Below are 18561 nucleotides of genomic sequence, written 5' to 3'. Positions count from 1 at the left end.
GAGCTAGACGCACTAGAGCTGGAGCTCATCTATCGGGGTGATTTTAAATCAGTGTGGGCCTGCCTGGATGCAGAAGGGGAGATGTCAGGCGAGGAGAGAAACTCCCCTCTTCAAACCGTTGTCACCGTTTTATTTCCCTCGGTGCCCCCAATGATCAAATCCATACAGAGTCCAAGAATCGAAGAGAAACACCCAATTAAAGTCTGCAGTCTGCCTCACCCAGAGGGCTGGGTGCTCAACATAAACACAACAGGCTTCTCAAATGCCCGTCCCCCATACCTGCTCTCCCAGTTCCCTCGGCTAAGGAACATTCAAGAGCGCTTACCGCAAGCATCCGCTCTGGGATGAAGCACTCTCCACATAGTGTTTCAGAGCAAGCTGGAACTCTTCCAAGTCCTCTTCTATCACAGACATCTGACGCTGGACGAGCATGATGTGCTGCCGAGGAAGAGCCAAGTGTTAACCACTCTGGCTGCCAGGGAGCCCCCCTTAAGCTGACCCCCCATGGCCCAGCCCAGTCCTCCTCACAAAGCAAACAATCCTCATCTAAAAATATGACCAAAAGGAAGACCATGACTAATCCAAGTAATAACACCGTAGAAAAGCTATAAAGTAGGCTGGATATTTGTCTTGCCTCTAGGAGCAGGTGCTAAAGAGAGTGTCTTCCCAAGGATACACTTCCCTGTTAAAAGCGGTGGTTCTCAAATAGAAGCACTGGGGAGGTCTTAAAATTGCACTTCCACCAGAATCTCTGGAAGTGGGGTGCAAGCACTAGTATTTAGTGGTTCTAATGTGCAGCCAGGGCTGAGAGTAAGTCCTACTCTACACACTGCACAGCTCCAGCTTTACTTTAAATATTTTGGGATATTAGCCATGTGTATCATGACAAACAAATTTCAACCTTCATGCTCAACGTGTTGCGTTTCCAAAGGTACATTAACCACCGACCACATACCACACAGGCCCTGCTCAAAATCTCATGGCGTCAAAGGGAGCCTGTGTTTAAATGGAACACACTGGGCTGGATGGCAACTGCTTCCTGCAATAAATCCTATTATCTTTGTAGCACTTGTAGTTTGAAGACTTCCCTATAGATCTGCCTATGGGCTTCTCATGGCACTTTGATCTCAAGATTAAGCCTTTCCTCCATCAACAGTTGGTAATGAATCATAGAGGTGGAAAGGAAAGAAAAAAAAAGGAAGGATTGGGCGCGAATGATAAAAGTGTGAAACAACAATGTCAGGACAGTTTAGAATACGAGGAAAACAACTTGCATGATATTACCCAGCTGTGTGGTGGCAGAGCCAGAGTTAAGACCCTGGTTGGCTGTCTCCTCTCCAAAGAGTTTCTCACGTCATGTTCACAGCCACCATTGTTGGAGACCAACATATCAAACGTGTCATATCAGGCACTTTATATATTCAATTCTTGTTCCTACTTTGCTTTCTTACAGGTAAATGCTAGATGCTGGGTATATAGGGATGAATCAAGATAGAATCCTTATCTTCACGGAGTTTAGTAAAGAAATCAACAAGGTTTGAAAACTATATCTATGTAATAATTTTAGGTATTGATACGATCATGAAACTGATTATACGTAAACTGACAAGAAGTCTACTGAATTTTTGACAGAACTGTGTTGTGCAATAAATCTTGATCCCAGTCTCAAAGTCCATTGATTGTATAAATCTTAAGGTAATATTTGGGCCCCCAAACTCACCAGAGCAGGAAGCAGGCTACTGTTTAACTCCTATAAAGGACAATAGTCTCCTACCAGCTCTTTCCGGTGGAGTCTTGGAGGATAATGAACCAAGAAGAAACTCTCAAAAGGACAACAATGGGCAGCAGAATTCATCCCAGAATGGACACCCAGTTTCTAATCACTTCCTTCACTGACAAACACCTTCCCAGCATGAATTCATCATGAACCAGTGAATGCTGTGTGCTGTGTGCTAGTCATGTCTTTCTCGAATTGCAGCTCTTATGACATCTCTCCTGGCCCAGTCCTAAGTATTATGTCAGACTGCAAGGGACTGCATCTTGATCTTACAGGGAGGACTGGTCATCACCCAGAGATCCTGGTCTTTGAGCCAGAAGCAGTAACTGCAGAGGACTTAGGGGGTCTCCTCTGTGAAGGGGTCTATGTGTTCTATGTATGTGAAAAGAATGAATATTTGATGATCAGAAGGTTCACCGTGGCAAAGACTCCAAACTGTGTCCCCAAATCCCTTTCCTCTTCTTTCTAGGTAGAGTTATGAGGGCATATTCCATAATCCTTTGAAGTTAGGTGTCCCAAACTGATGCATTTTCACCAACAGAATACACACAGGAGTGCTGTGTATTGCTTTTGGACCAAGACTTTCACGAGAGATGTGACCTCCCTCCAAATTCTCCTCCCCTTTGCTGTTGATAGAATGACCTGCTTTAGAAATGGCAGAGCCACACTTAAGAGGAGCCTGTGTCCCTGAATCACTGTGTGGACCGTTTTACTGGGCAAGGGAAAAACTTTTATTATATTGGAATCATTCTCCATTTGGGTCTATTTGTTTCCATAGCCCGGTCGCCTTAATGAGTTCAGTAATTTTAATTGTGCTTTGTTTTATTTCCCTTAAGGATCAGAGATCAAGAATCAGTAGATACAAGCCTATTAACTGTTTCCTAAGATCATGTAATGAACAATCTCCTGTACCAGTCTCCCAGGACCTGGTTTTAGTATCAGTAACTAAGAGTTTAAGTTAATCTCTGCCAAAATAATTGTAGGCATGTTCTTTTGACAGCAATCTACAGGGACTTCTTGATCACGTATTTGTAATTAACAGGGACTCAGATAATTTCTCATGGGCTTTCCTAATAAATCTATCTACCTATTCCACCATAATTCTTTTAGTCTGAAGGTAATTCTTATGTGATCTAAATTGCAACCACGAATAGACTCCTTCACTACTCCCTGAAGGCGTGCCCTTTGAAATCTGACTTTTTAGCTTCTTCTATCAAAACATGGATCCTATTTCCCCTTCCCTTGGATCTGGGCCAGCCATATAACTTAATTTGTCCAACTGAATGGGGCAGAAGAAAACAGTGTGCGAGTTTCATGGTTAACTCCCCAGGGGCCTTGTGAATTTCCGTTCTTTCTCTTGGATCCCTGAAACTGCCATGTGAACAAACCGTTGGAGAGCAGGGCTCAGTCAACTTTTTACAAAAAGGGACAGAGAGTAACTATTTTAGGCTTTGTGTGCCATAAGGTTCTTGTCACACTCCACAACTCTGTTTTAGTGTAGAGACAATAGACAAATGGGTGTGGCTGTGTTCCAATAATACTTTATATATAAAAACAGGCAGTAGACTATAGTTTTGCCAAACCACGTGCGGGAGGATGAACAACCACATAGCACAGGGCTGAGTCAGTGGATTTATCCCAGCGGAGGCCCCAGACATATGAGAAAATCCAACCAAGATCAGCAGAGCTGGTCTGCAGCTGACTGAGGAGGCCAGCTGATACCAGAAGAACCACCTACTTGATCCCACTCTAAATTGCCTACCTCTAGAATTGTGGTTTAAACCACTGAGTTTTGGGTGGTTTGTTATATAGTAATAGCCAAGTGATTCATTCACGTACACACATGGATATAAACATAATTTGGAAAATAAATTTACTTTGCAACCAAAACAAGGTATGTCTTTCCCCTCTTTTCCTCAGACATTTACACAAAGATATCAATTTATGAGGCCCAGATAATCTATGTTTTATGACTACTGTGATAACAGCTTTTTAAAATTTATTTTTATTTTTTTAAAGATTTTATTTATTTATTCATGAGAGACACAGAGACAGAGAGAGAGGCAGAGACACAGGCAGAGGGAGAAGCAGGCTCCATGCAGGGAGCCTGACGTGGGACTCGATCCCAGGACTCCAGGATCATGCCCTGGGCCGAAGGCAGGCGCTAAACCGCTGAGCTACCCAGGGATCCCCAACAGAAGCTTTTCAAATCTTGGGTAATTTAAGGTAGACATTCTGAGGCCCTAAGAAAATCCTTAAATTTTCTAGGCTGGTCAGGTCAAGTTGTAGGATGAGGCACATGGGAGAATTACAGGAGTCCTAATATCTTCATTCTATGTCTAAATGTCACTTATATCAAATATACAGCATGAGATCCTTACTAAAATCTAGTGGGAATGGCCAGCCCCAGGCATTTTCTTTCCTCTGCCTTAGAAGGGGCTTAGACTTTATTATTTACTTTATAGGGATTTTGTTATGATGGAATTATGGTGAAATATTTACAGAACAGTGTTTGCTAGTCACATTAGGTTAGTGGCATCTACCTTTGATTTCCTGGATTTTTTTTTTCTCCAGAAATTTCAGCTTTTTTAATCTCTGGAGACAGAAATATTTTAAATGCAACTAATTTGTTTCATGTTTTCTAGCTCTATTTATGACATTTACCATTGTGTTCCAAGCACATCTTTAGAAATGTAACAGCCTTTCTTGTGTGTTCTTGTTCAATCTCATAATAGCTATTGCAAAGCAAAACTATGTTTTAATAGTCCATGACATCTTTGATGGCAATAATCCCCAATACACATGATATTGTATGTCAGGATTAATTTACTTCACAAAATATTATTATTCACAGGTTTTATGAGGGTAGAAAGCAGAAAAATAATTAGATTTGTAAATTCCTATTGCGTAAGTTCTTCTGGTATAAACAACAATATGCTCAAGAAAAGTTACAGCTTTTGAAACACACCAGAATGTGATCAAACCTTATTTAAAATTATATTGAATCCAAAAAGAACCCTTTTGAACATAGAAAATATTTAGGAAATTGTCATCATTTTCCAATAGTTGTGCAATACAAAGTGCCATGTGAAGCATACAATGGCAGCAAGCAGAAAGGATCTGGGTGGATAAATACACCTGGCCAGATCCAGGATGTGCGGTCTGGCTGGATTCCCTCCAAAAATCATACTGACCTTTCAATGATTCATACTCTTTGCCTAGTATTTGACAACTAGAAGAAATTACCCCCCAATTTTCCATGAGCCATAAAGTGATAGTCTTGGATTTTAGGTCTGAGTTTCTCTCTGATGTACATTTCCTATTTTATTATAACAAGAGTAAAATTATAAATTGTGAAGGTTGATGTCTTTATAAAATGCTTGTGACAAATCATTTGGAACATTTTAATATTCCTACGTAGCACCTTAGAACAACTGTTCTTTTAGTACAACATTGGAAAAATTCAATGTTGTAAAAGATATATAAATATTGCTTCAAACTCCTACTTATTCTTTTTTATTTCATCTTCAATACTATGTCATTCTCGAAACACTCGCTGGCCTCCTAAGTTAAGCTGAATTCCCTTGCTGTCCAAATCTATGCTTTTCTAATAATAATTGTCATCACGGTGTACTGCAGATGACTGTAGATGCTTGTTGAATCACTGCAGGTCCTCTGGCCTGTCTTGTAGCACCTGCAATATTCACCACTTTTTCTCTAGACCCTCCTCCAGGGCCTGGCATGAAGCTGGTGGTCAAATAAGCAAAAGATGCTTTTGCTTTTAGCCATTGACCATTCTTAAAAGATCTTTAATAAATTTCATTTATGCACTATTCATTCCAGGAAAGGATTTGAGGTGGTCCTGCAAACTCAAGAGCCCTACATGATTGTCTTTCATCTATCTCCATTATCATGTCAAAAACAAACAAACAAAAAAACCTGACTTCACTTTTACTAGCTATATGGCCTTGAACCAGTTACTTCATCTTTTCATCCTTGGTCACGGAGTGAAATTGGAGCAGTGAGTGGTACTTGTATCATAGAGATTGGGGGAGGATTAAATGGAATAGTGTAGGTAAAAATCTTGCCCAGGATAGATACTCAATAGATGTTACTTCTCATACTCTGCTCACAGAGAAAAAAAAAAAAAAAGACCTAAAAAAAAAATAAAAGGAAATCATATCCTAGACTCATCATTATGTAATGACTCACGTCCCAGAAAACTAGATATGGAGCTTGTAGGGTTTGGGACTTTTGCTGTGTGTTTAAATAAGCCCACCAGATACTACTGTTCTGCTCTCATGGTAGGAAATCTCATGAAACGGAGTCATGTTAGCTCACACCCTCACTGGCAAAAACAACTCCACTTTAATGTCCAGAAATGCACCAAACAGTGAAGTCAGACTATTATGGTATGGGGTGCAGGTCTCGAGGAGAACTCCTGGGGTCTAGGGTATTTAAATCCTTCCACACCTTAATTCTCATCTGCAAAATGGGCTTAATGACGGCACCAACTCGTTTGGCTCTTATGAGGATGAAGTGAATTATAGATGTGTGTGTTTGGCACAATGCTTGGTACATAGCAAAGGCTCAGAAAAGAACAGCTTTAAAAAATAAAGTGTATCGTAAAAATGTATTCTTTGCTTTCCTGTGTGGAACTTATTTTTCAAGGTTCTCAGGTATTCGCTAATGGAAAAGGAAAATTACCTCTCTAGTCAATGAAGTCTAAAACTGGTTTTGGACACCAAGATAAATCGCTGAACACAAAGGAGCATGCAATGCTGAGTGCTGGCTGTGGATGGTGGAGACCTGTTTTGGTCATTCTGCATACAGAAGGTTTTATAGGAATTGATGGTGATGCATCACCACCATTAATGATAAAATACAACTTTTTTTTTTTTTTTTTTTTTTTTTTTAGAGAGAGCCAGTGTGAGAGAAGACAAGCAGAGAGGAAGGGTAGAGGGAGAAGCAGACAACCTGCTGAGGAGGGAGCCAGCCGGATGGATGCGGGGCTCTATCCCAGGACCCTGGCTGGGCTCATGACCAGAGCCGAAAGCAGATGCTTAACTGACTGTGCCACCCGGGTGCCCTAAAATACAACTTTTCATGACACATATCGGTATCTCTGAGGAAAACAAACTTGTTCAAATCATTACTAGATGTGTATTCCCAAAGAACATAATTATTTTACCTCTACGTGTCATTAAAAATAGTTAAGGAATATCCTTTCCTGCTTTTTAACTAATATTTACTGCTGAACCATCTTGCCCAATCCTATTTTGCTTAATACTTCTATGTACTATTGAGTTAGTAATGCTGTGTGGGTTGATAAATCTTTTACAATTGACATTGGTCTCTCTTCTGTCAGGGACCAGAGAATAGAACAGTCTGCTACCTTCCATAAGCAATCCTTAGACAATTTTTCTCCCACTTAGCTAGTGAGAGAGAATTGTCACAGGTTAAGAACTTACGTAAGAAGAGACAATGATGGTCTCTCTCTCAATATTAGAAATGAGACATTCAGTTTTCTTGACTGGAGTGGAGCTTTTTCCACATGCAAATCTAATTGATGATAGAGATGCAAGATTGCAAGGTCACAGTTCTGTGCCTACGGGATGGCTAGGAATAGCATTCTTAGTATGTGCAGTCGACAGCCTTCTCTCCTTCACAAAAAAACATTTTGCTTCCCACCCAAATGTACCCCTTTAGAAATCTGGATGCCTGATGAATTAATACAGACCATGCGCCCCTGTCTTTGGAGGAACAGAAACACTGAACATGTAGTGAAATATAGGTTGTCTTTGGGGGAAAGAGTCCTCATCTATGGGATTCTAATCATAACACCATTAGTAAGCTGCTCTCAGAACCCTTTTTTTTGTTGTGTCTTCATGCCTATTAGCATCACTTTGTCTGTTCTCTTCCAATCTCTATAAATGGTCACCACTTTGGATAGACACCTTTTCCTTATGAGCATAAATGTTCCTTCCTCTCTAAATGTCAATTTTTTTTTTCTTGAAAACTACTTTCTGAGCACTTACAGCATGCCTGGCCTTAGGAAAAAAGCTGAGATACAATACTGCATAGCATCAAGCTTCAGCTCAGGTGCAGCGCTCAGGCTCGCAGGGTTGTTGTTTGTGATACAGTGTTGTTCATAATATAATTTGAATGTTGCCCTTCTGGCCAATCACATTCATTCAATTATTCAATAACTCAGTGATTTATATATGCATAAAATTCTCATTTTGCACACAATACATGCTAAGTACTTACATAAAAACCTTGTAAAGTAGGCATTCGTTTTCTACAAATCACGATTTTGAAACTACCATGCAAAATAAAATATACCTCCATACTACTTTTTCAAATTTTCATGGAGATAGTAACTAATTTTGAATAAATTAAATCATATCTTCAAAGTACATATTTCTAACATTTTGATCTAGAAAAGAAGTACTCACAGATTTAGTATTCCCTTCAATAACTTCTTCTTCCCGTGGTTCAAGTTTGAGATCCTTCAAGAAATAGGGAAGGAAGGCACCAGGAGTGAGACACAGGAAATACCATATACTTGAGTGGTAACTCTTTTATGGCTAATATTGTACCAAAAGGACCTCATTATCTTAAAGGAAACAGAACGATTCTGATTTTAAAAATGAAGCCGTTCTAGTAAAGCCTCTTTTACCTATTTATCAATGGTAAAAAGCCATTTCAGATGTGTTTAATTTGTTATTACTTTAAGTTTACTGATGACATTAAAAGAGAACAGAGTGGAGCAGATTCATTAGAACAGGGAAAGGATAGGCCAGGAAAGACCAAGGATGACGAGGCTGACCTCTTGCTGTCAGTGCTGATCGCCACTTTTCTTGGAGATCATGACGGACATTCGTGGAAGTGCAATAATACCTTTATACTCTAGTGATGATGTGACATCACTAAAACATGAATTCAAAAGCAAATGAAAACATTACTGATTTTTTTCTAAAAGCCAACGACTACTAAAAAGATCCTAGACTCTTCTGCAGTGATCAATGGGCGGTGCTAATGTCTCCGGTGAAACTAAGCATGTAATCTCTGAGGACTTCATTCTAAGAATATATATCCTAGCTTTATGGTAAGTGAGGATTATGTGCAATAATCCCTTCAAGTAGATAAGAAATAAATTGAAAATTGTAGAAATTGAGACTGTCTGAAATAATATAAGCTTGTTAAAGACAGAGCTCCGTAGCTCTAATGCTGCTGTTCCCTTGTAAAACTGTAGACAGGTTATTTGGACTTTTCTAGGGTTCCCTTTTACTGTTTCTTCTGCCTTGAATTCTCTATTCCTTAGGGATGCATCTAGCTGGCTCCGTCTCCTCTCTCACGCCTCAACTCCAACATAACCAACTTAGAGCAACCTGCCTGGATCACCCACTTTAAGTATTCAGTGCCTCGTCTCTACCATCCTGCCTTACTTTGTCTTCACAATACTTTTCACGATTGGGGGTCACCTTGTTTCATTGGTTTGTTTACTGATTTTCCTGTCTTTATTGGACCAAGGGCCTTACCTGTTTGGATCACCGCTGTACTTCCACTGCCAGAACAATACCTGACATAAAGCAGACGCTCTATAAACACTATTGAGTAAATGAGTGGCTGAGTGAGTGCCCCACTGAAATCACAGCTTTAAAAAAACAATAAAATAAAAATAAATAAATAAATAAGTAAATAAATTTAAAAAAAAGTAAATAAATAAATAAGAAAGAAATCACAGCTTTTCCCTGAAGGCAAAGTGATGCAATGCATATGCACATGAGCTGAATCTTAAAGAATAACCTACGGATAGAAACTGCAACGACAGTGATCTCCTTGACCACTCTTTCCCTGACACCAGCTCAGGTACGCTTTTCACTTCCATCTTTTCTAAGTTAGGAACAACACGTAAAACAAGTGGTATGAACGCAGCATCCTTAGTTCTACTCCTTCAAATGAGGACGTCCTGTGATCTGATGATACACTTAAGGCGTCATGCAAGTCAAAGAGGTTTTGCTGCTGTTGTGTTATTCGACACAAAGTTTTCTGCAGAGCTCAAGCAAAACATAAAATCTAATCTCAATATATCTCCAGAAATTCTCATGGGAAGAATGAATGCCTGAAGGAACTTGTAGAAATTTCAAGTATTATCCCCGCCTACACCCCCCACCCCATGAATGGTACTGGGCTTGGTACACAGTGCAGGGAGGATTTATCGTACTAAGTGCAGAGAAAAGATAACAGGTGTTCTACTGCAGGTACACTTCCTTTTAATGGGGGAGATCAAACCCGGTGCCAACAGCTGCAGGAGACAAGAGAGTCAGCTGTGAAATGACATGCACTTAGCTACTGTTTGGCAATTGGGTAGTTTTTCCTCTAAAAGCCTAATTCACAGTACAGAATAAGTTGTAGAAGAACATGGATCTTGCACTGCCTCTCCATTCATTAAGACAGGTCATGCTGAGCCCCACACAGCTGGGACCCAATGCCGAAGACCAGCACATCATACTTTCAGCAAACCTCTCAGACGGTGTCCTCAAAATGAAACCCTTTCATAGGAAGGGAGGGAGAAAAAGTCTAGGAAAGAAAGAGATGTGATAATACTTTGATATAAAGTTGCAGAAAAAAAAATAGGCATGACCTAAGTTTAAGCTTTCCTTTAAAAATAGCTATATAAAGTTAAGACACCAAATAAAGACAGGTTTGCCAAGAACTTCGAACCTATTTTTAAAAGGAGGTATTTATGTTCTTTAAATGAATCTGAAATTACGTAACAATTGAGTCTTTATGTTTTAACAGGGTTTGTTTTCCAAATAGAGGTCACGCATTCCCACGTCTTCCACGACTGGGAAGCTAATTTTCTTAGCCACCAGTTTTCTTACGGTCATGTTTAATCTTAGCTCGCATACCAATTAATAAAATCAGGAAGGAAGAAAGTTGGATAGTAGCAAGCTCTAAGTTTAGGTTATTTGCCTGGTTAGTGGTCAACATAAATGTAGCAAGTAAGGACATGGTGGCAGAGGGACTGGAGTTCTCCAAGGTTTCTTCCCCTGGACTTGGTTCCTTGCACACAATCTCCTTTTCAGAGATCCTCCTCAACTTCAGGGCTTGGAGCGTTCATCTTTGTGGAGACGGCTCTTAAGATCTTAAACTGCGGGCCTGACTTACCAACATGTAACCGAACATCTCTGCCCAAGGGGCCTACTGGATCTTGAAATCAACACATGTGATCAACAGGTTCAAGTGTTCACCTCGCCTCACCTTACCCGTGATCTCTCACTTTTCTCTTCCTTTCTGCTAATGACACGACTAAGGCGGTCAGGCTCAAATCCTCAGACTCTTATCTGAGATCCTCCTGTGCTTTACCCTTTATACCCATTCAATGGCCTTGCCTATTTCACTTCAAGGCTTTCAAATCTGCCATCTTCTTTTCAGTCACATTGGCCAGGCCCATCTCTTGCCATTCCTGATCCCAGGGGGCTCAGACGTACAACACGCTCTTTAATGGCATCGCTTCAGCTGGCTTTGGTGGCTCTGAGTTTTCTTGTTTGAATCCAGTTTGAATTCTTGCTGTCCAATTTTCTATCTAAAGAATGTTTCTGGTTATGTCACTTACCTGTTGAAAAATAATAAATGCCTCTTATTTTCTCCAAGACCAAGTCCACATCCCTTTCTCTGTTATTTAATGCCATCCATAATATGGGCCCTATCCATCCATGCAATCTTACTTGTTACCACTTACCTAAACGAAAGAATCCAACCAGGCTGGCCTATTTAAGGTTTACTCATGCTACCACCCTTACCTGACTGTCCTCTCTAGCTGTTCTCTTTTTACTAAAATTTTACTTGTCCACAGCAAATATTTGTTTGTTCATTGGTTGGTTAGCAGACTGGCAGTTATTGCAATTTTAATGACAATACATTTTCTTTTCAGTGAATTCTCTCTTCTCCTTTCAATACAGTGCTCTGGGACCATCAACCAAGATGCTTTTTCCTCCCTTATCCAAGTCATCAGACTGGGACCAACCAGATTCTACCCCTAGAAATCTTGAGCACAAGGTCAACACACTAGAGATGGCTGGACCTCCTTATTCCAGGAGCAGTAGCCCGAGGGACCACCCAGTATTTCTCACTTAAATCCCTAGGGTTGTCTCCTGACTTTTCCTGAATCCCAGTTTCTACAGCGCCTGTTGATTCTGTGAGCACTCCCGTATCCTTGCAGAAAAAAATTGATTAAAGAGGTGATTTCTGGGGACACCTGGCTGGCTCAGCGATTGAGCGTCTGCCTTCCGCTCAGGGTGTGATCCTGAAGTTCCAGGATCGAGTCCCGCATCGGGCTCCCTGCATGGAGCCTGCTTCTCCCTCTGCCTGTGTCTCTGCCTTCACTTTGTGTCTCTCATGAATAAATAAAATCTTTAAAAAAAGAAAAAAGAGGCGATTTCTGTTGCTTGTAAACAACAATTCCTAATCGTCATCATTTTAGGGCCCACCTGGAGCCCCTCCTGCCGCACTAGATCCTTGCCAAGCACCTGGCTCACAGTGATCGTTCCCTCAGGAAGCATCTGTAGATTGCAATTACCATCTTTGCAGCTGGTCAGCAAGAATTTACTGAGCCTTAACTATGAACCTGGTTCTGTACTATCACATGCTTTAAGAAAAATCTGTTAACTCCATTTTTATTTATAAAGCTTAATTTTACAAGTAGACTGTTGGGTTCTTCAAAGTGAGTAACTGTCTCAAACATAAACGCTTCTTCTTGGCACCTGGCACGCACAGAAAACACATATTCTTACTTACTGGCAAAACCTGCCTCTCCTGTCAAAGCTGTTTCAGGGGAACACCACTACAATGTCAGGACCGCACGCACTAATTGATTCTGTCAATAAAAATAACTGGAAACACAAAATATAGATTTGAAAAACTCGTCACATCCCTACTTGCTTGCTCACGGGGTAGTTCCAATGCCAAAAATCATCAGTTAACATGCTAACTTATAGGAGTTGAGACTGTAATTTCATCTTTTTAGTATATGACACAACCACTTCCCTGAATCATTCCAGAAAATTCCCAAGATATCCAGGCTGTCCCTAAGAGCTGCCATCTGCATCAGTCAAGCATACTGCTCCCTGTAGCACTGATAACCAAAGAGGCAGGCAATGCAGTACATTCATTTAACTTGAAATGCTACATCCTATTTTTTTTTAAGATCAACTGATTTATAAAAGAGAGGGAGAGCGTGCGCACGTGAGCAGTGGGGAGTGGCAGAGGGAGAAGCAGACCCCACTGAACAGGGAGCCCATGTGGGACTTGATCCTAAGACCCTGGGATCATGACCTGAGCCAAAGGCAGACATTTAACTCACTAAGCCACCCAGGTGCCCCTCTACATCCTGTTTCAAATATGACTAGGGGTAGGAGTAGGGGGACTGAGAATTAATGTGAGTGCCTGTATCTGCTTTCACAGAAATGCCTAGATAACTACCCAACAGCCACAGCCACTTGTAGCCTCAGGGAGCTCCTGGCTGTTATTCTATCTGTGGGGCAGCCACGGATATATTAATGCAGTGAGGAAAATGGGTCAGAATGTACTGAAAAGTGAGAGGGAGAAGAAAGAAAAGGAAGCACCTACCTTCTTTTCCAGTCGATCAATTAATTTCTGGAGTCTATTGATTTGGGTCATCCACTGGTTATCTTCTTCTAATAAGGCTTGAGGGGAAAATCATGAGGGCAGTGTATTAAACAGAGCAGGAATGCTGGGGCATCTCAGAACTTTCCTTTTACCCCGAAGGAAGCACACAGTGTCATTGACTAGTCACCACCCTTTTAAGAAATAGATTCACGTGAGTGCTTTCTAAGTTATTGACTTCCATAGACCATGTGTCCCAGCGGGTTCATTTGCACAAGTCTGTGCTTTTTATGTTGTTGCCTGTAATGGCCTTTGATGGTCAAAGAACAGATCCTGCTGAGCCGTTTTCACCACCCCATGAGATGGCTGATTTTTCTTTTGAAAAAAGGAAAGCATCAATCAGAAATTCTAAATCTGCTTCTGGGACAGTGGCAGGAGCCAGGAAAGTAACAGGCCCGACCACAGTAAGGAAGCTGGTGGCTCCTTTCCTAGGGACCAAGCTGAATAAGCATGGACACTAACTATGGCCATGGCACCACAGGGAAGAGTGCAGAATCTGAAACCTGCTGATGGAGGTCAGATTACTTGACTCCTCTGGCCTCGGCTTTCTTATTTTTAAAATGGCAATAATATCATCACTGGCCACATGGTCATTGTGAGGATTAAATTACAACATATATAAATACACACACATATATACGTGCATACATATGAGGTCTACGTCTGTCTGTGTGAACATAAGCACACACCTATATCCAGCACCAGATCCAGCATTATGTAAATCCTGTTCCTATTATTGCTGCTATAATTATTTTTTAGTCTAAAAAATGTTTAAGTACCTTTTATTTTATTACTGATTTTCCAGTAAGCTCTATACCCAACATGGGGCTAGAACTCAGGACCTGGAGATTATTCAAAGGTGCAACGGGGAACTGCCTGGGTGGCTCAGTGGGGTGACTGGGTGGCTCAGTCCGTTAGGCATCTGTCTTTAGCTGAGGTCATGATCCCAGGGTTCCGGGGTCGAGCCCCATGTTGGGCCCACTGCTCAGTGGGGAGTCTGCTTCTCCTTTCCCTCTGCTGTTCCCTGATTGTGCTCTCTGGCTCTCTGGCTCTGAGATAGATTAGATAGATAGATAGATGATAGATAGATAGATAGATAGATAGATAGATAGATAGATAGATAGATAGATAATAGATAGATAGATAGATGATAGATAGATAGATAAAATCTTTTCAAAAAAGGTGCAAAGGGAGTATCTGTGGTCTGAGCCCCTGCACAAACATCCTGGCATCTTTGTGTATCCTCCTTATGGCAGCTCACTCAAAATGATTTCATAGGTATTTGCTGAAACAATATTATTGATCATTTCTGGATGGGAGGTTGTGATTGAATTCAAACTAAAAAGCCTTGTTTTAGCTTTGAATGGTAAGAAGTTAAGACCAAATTATAAAGCAGTAGCCCTTTACATTAGAATTCACTTCTCTCTGCATTCTTGGGTAAAAACTCCTCTCAAAGCCCATCACATAAATTATGATGCAAAAATAAGCAGGAGCACACAGAAGTAGATACCAAAAAAAAAAATCAGAATATGGGTGCTTTATAATAGAAATCATTGTCACTGTATAAACACAATTTATATCTGTTTTTTAATTTACAAATTAGTTAACACATTTCCATTCTGCGTTGTTCTTAAAAGGACTTAAGGTGACTGTCACTTCAAAATTCCTTAGAAGGATATTTTGGGTTTCACTCTGTTTTCTAAATGGTTAAAGTGTAAAAGAAAAATCTATATTTTGACTCAGGAGCCTGGTATTGTCATTTCCTAATCAACACACGGTGGACTGTGTCACTGCTCCCAATTTTTCACTTTCTTCCTGTTATAGAACTGTATGTATACAGCCGTTGCCCCTCAACTTTGCATACCCCTACCACAACGGGCCGAGTCCATTTCCCTTCCCACTGTTACTGGGTTTGGCATGTGACTCATTTGGCCAACGAAGAGTCAGCAGCTAAGATGCACCCGGTGGTTTTCAGTGAGTTGTGTGATCTGGCCCGTTTGTGCTTCTGACACCCGCCAAGAGAAGAAATCGCTCCAGGGAGTCGCCGATCCCAGGAGGCTATGTGCGAAGCAGGGCCGAACCCACGCTACAGGCTGGAAAGGGCCACCCAGCTGAGATCACCTGGGTCACCATCAACCACAGACCCGTGAGCAAAAAAGACAAATCTTTGCAACTGTAATTGTTGAGCTTCTGAGGTTGTTTTGCAGTAAAAATGGACTAACAAACCGTATGACCTTGGGACAAACTGCTTCACTTCTGGCGTAAAAAAGATACTAACCTCTATCTTATAAGGATCAGGATAAGATAGTGTTCAAGAAAGCACTTTGAAACCTGTCAAGCACAATCTGTGTAAATAAGGCTATATTTAATACTTTGCTTTTCTGGAACATTAGATATTTAAAGGTTGATTTGTTTTAAAATGATATGTCATGATGTGTGCAGATACATGCCTGTACATGTACACAGGCATCATATGCATATATGCAGACTCATGCTTTATAGAAATCACTGCGATGTTTCGCCACATGAATTTCTACATTTCCAATGGATTGTAATTATTAGAAATGATGCCATTAAAATACAAAAACCTAAAATATTATGAAGGTGTTAGTCCAAGAAATGTTATATTATATGCTTTGAAACTGCCAGCTGCTTTTAATCCCATCATGGGAGGAAATGAGGATCTCATATGTTTAGGCCACTTTAGGGGCCCTGGAGCAAATGAGGGTACGAACTAATGGGCTCCTTTCTTGAGACAGATGAGTTCTACGGGTCTCAGTCCTCGGTCCCTCGTGTATTAGGTGACCCCTCATCCCACCGAGCAGGGCTGGGTGCAGCTGTGGGATTCTGATGGAAACCGTGGGGCAGGGGGGGGACCACCACCCCATGCTGACTACCGGAGGCTCTCGGCCCCTGTGGCTTCAGACAAACTTACCAGGTGTAAGAAGAGCATTCCATCACTACTGCTGCCTTATTTGCCCAAGAAAAACAATAAGGCACCTTGCAAACCCAAACGGATCAGTCTGGAGGCAGAGAAACGACAGAGCTTCCTTACCTGGAGCACAGGCACTGAACTGAGGGCTCTTGGGGGAGAAGCTGTTGTGTCTCTGGACGCGGCGATTTGATCGCTTTCCAGGCCACTGGATCAGCAGGACTTCGGGCTTGGTGGGCCCTTGCCTTGAACGACAGACACAGCATTTCAGGGACCACACTCCTGGCCTCCAGACACAGCCCTTCAACCGTCAGTCCCAAAGCTCTGCTGGTGCAGTGAACTGAAAAGCCAGGAGAATTACTGCTTGGTGGCTCGCTCTAAAGACCCAGACGGGGCGCTCTGATAAACGTGAACCTAAAAGGAGAAACTGGGAGCTGCCTTTACTCTTTGCGAGTCTCGGTAAAAACTGTATGTGCGACTTAGGAAAAGCATCTTTCTCTTCTTGACCAAATCATCAATGAAAAAAATCCATCAGTGGGGGCTGATGGATTTAGTGTGAGAACACCTATGGGGCTCGGTCAGTCTGAAATTCTTTAAATCAAGGCTCTTTAAATCGAGGCCAGGTATCCATATGACTTTAAAAGTCAGATAATTAAAAAATAAATAAATAAATAAAAGTCAGATAATTCTACGAAATTTATTGCAACACACAGGAGCTCCTACTCACCCGTCTCCACATCCTGCCCCTTTCACAGAGGGAACGCTTCCAGCAAGTGTTAATCTGTCATCCCTGTATCTGTATATAATATGCTTAAATTGTTGTCCCTTTACTCTTCAGTTTTAGGACATACCTATTAACTTCCCAGTACGAAAAGCTCAGGTCAATGACATATATAAGGAACTTACAGGAAGAGTGTTTGAAAGGATGGGTTCAACCTGGGAAACAAGCCTTTGGTCTTTCTCTACTCTTCTCCTCGTTGGAATACACACCTGATAGCTGGAATTCCAGCAACCATCTTGGACCATGAGGCAAACTTGAGGACATATTTAGTAAGTGAAAACTACAGGAGGTCTACGATAAACCTGAGAGCTGTCATACCTTAGGCTGCCACCATCAAGCTCCTTCTTAAGACATAATAAGTCCTTATGTGTGTTTAAGCCACTCTTTCTTTTCCTGTTACCTACAGGCAAATCGAATGCTAATTTACTCCCCAAAAATATTAACAGCAAGGAAAACTTTCTTTAGCCTCTCTCTAATGCCGATCCCTCAACACTCCCCTTTAAATTTGAACTTCCATTTTCTCTTCATTTTGGTGGAAAAGGACCTCTAATTGCTTCACAGGAAAGGGTGCAATGAGAGGCAAAATTATTGAGATACTGTATATTAAAAAGATACTTGTATTCTACTTTATTGGCGGTTGTAGAGGTAAACGACTTTAAAAAATTTTTTTAAACTCTAGTATAATCAATGCGCAGTGCTGTATTAGTTTCAGGTGTACAATATAGTGATCAACAAGTCTATACAGTACTCAGTGCTCATCATCAAGTGTGCTCTTAAGTCTCCTTCATCCATCCCACAACTCACTTCCCCTATGGCAACCATCCCTTTTGTTCTCTAGAGTTAAGAGTCTGTAATTGGTTTGTTTCTTTTTTGTTGTTTTATTTTATTTTTTTTAATATTTTATTTATTTATTTATTCATGAGAGACGTAGAGAGAGGCAGAGACACAGGCAGAGGGAGAAGCAGGCTCCAGGCAGGGAGCCCAATGTGGGATTCGACCCCAGGACTCCAGGATCACGCTCTGGGCTGAAGGCAGGCACCAAACCGCTGAGCCACCCAGGGATCCTGTTGTTTTATTTCTTAAATTCCACAGGGCTAAAATCATATGGTGCTTGTCTTTCTCTAACTGACTGACTTTACTTAGCACAATACCTTCCAGATCCGTCCTTGTTGCTGCAAATGGCAAGATTTCATTCTTCTTTATGGCCGAGTAATATCCCACATACCTATATATGTATATACATACACATACCACACTTTCTTTATCTACTCATCTATCAATGGACACTTGGGTTTCTTCCATATTTGGGCTATTTTAAGTAACGCTGCAAAAAATCACATGGGTGCATATATCTTCTCAAATTAGTTTTCATATTCC

The 18561-nt window shown here is 41.1% G+C and overlaps 1 protein-coding gene across 1 annotated transcript in view; it reads right to left on the bottom strand.

Moving 5' to 3' along the window:
- NECAB1 (N-terminal EF-hand calcium binding protein 1) overlaps nucleotides 1-18561 on the bottom strand; it is a 182521-nt gene that overhangs the window by 14561 nt on the left and 149399 nt on the right. Inside the window, exons 7-10 of the mRNA XM_055303295.1 lie at nucleotides 16527-16648; nucleotides 13415-13491; nucleotides 8236-8289; nucleotides 326-438 (exon numbers count right to left, since the gene is read on the bottom strand). Coding sequence (XP_055159270.1) covers nucleotides 326-438; nucleotides 8236-8289; nucleotides 13415-13491; nucleotides 16527-16648 — 366 coding nt within the window. The remainder of the gene's footprint in view (nucleotides 1-325; nucleotides 439-8235; nucleotides 8290-13414; nucleotides 13492-16526; nucleotides 16649-18561) is intronic.

This window comes from Nyctereutes procyonoides, unplaced genomic scaffold (assembly GCF_905146905.1).
Source record: "Nyctereutes procyonoides isolate TBG_1078 unplaced genomic scaffold, NYPRO_anot_genome, whole genome shotgun sequence".
Taxonomy (NCBI): domain Eukaryota; kingdom Metazoa; phylum Chordata; class Mammalia; order Carnivora; family Canidae; genus Nyctereutes; species Nyctereutes procyonoides.
Note: the sequence above shows the minus strand (reverse complement) of the source record. Positions and strands in the feature narration are given on the sequence as shown.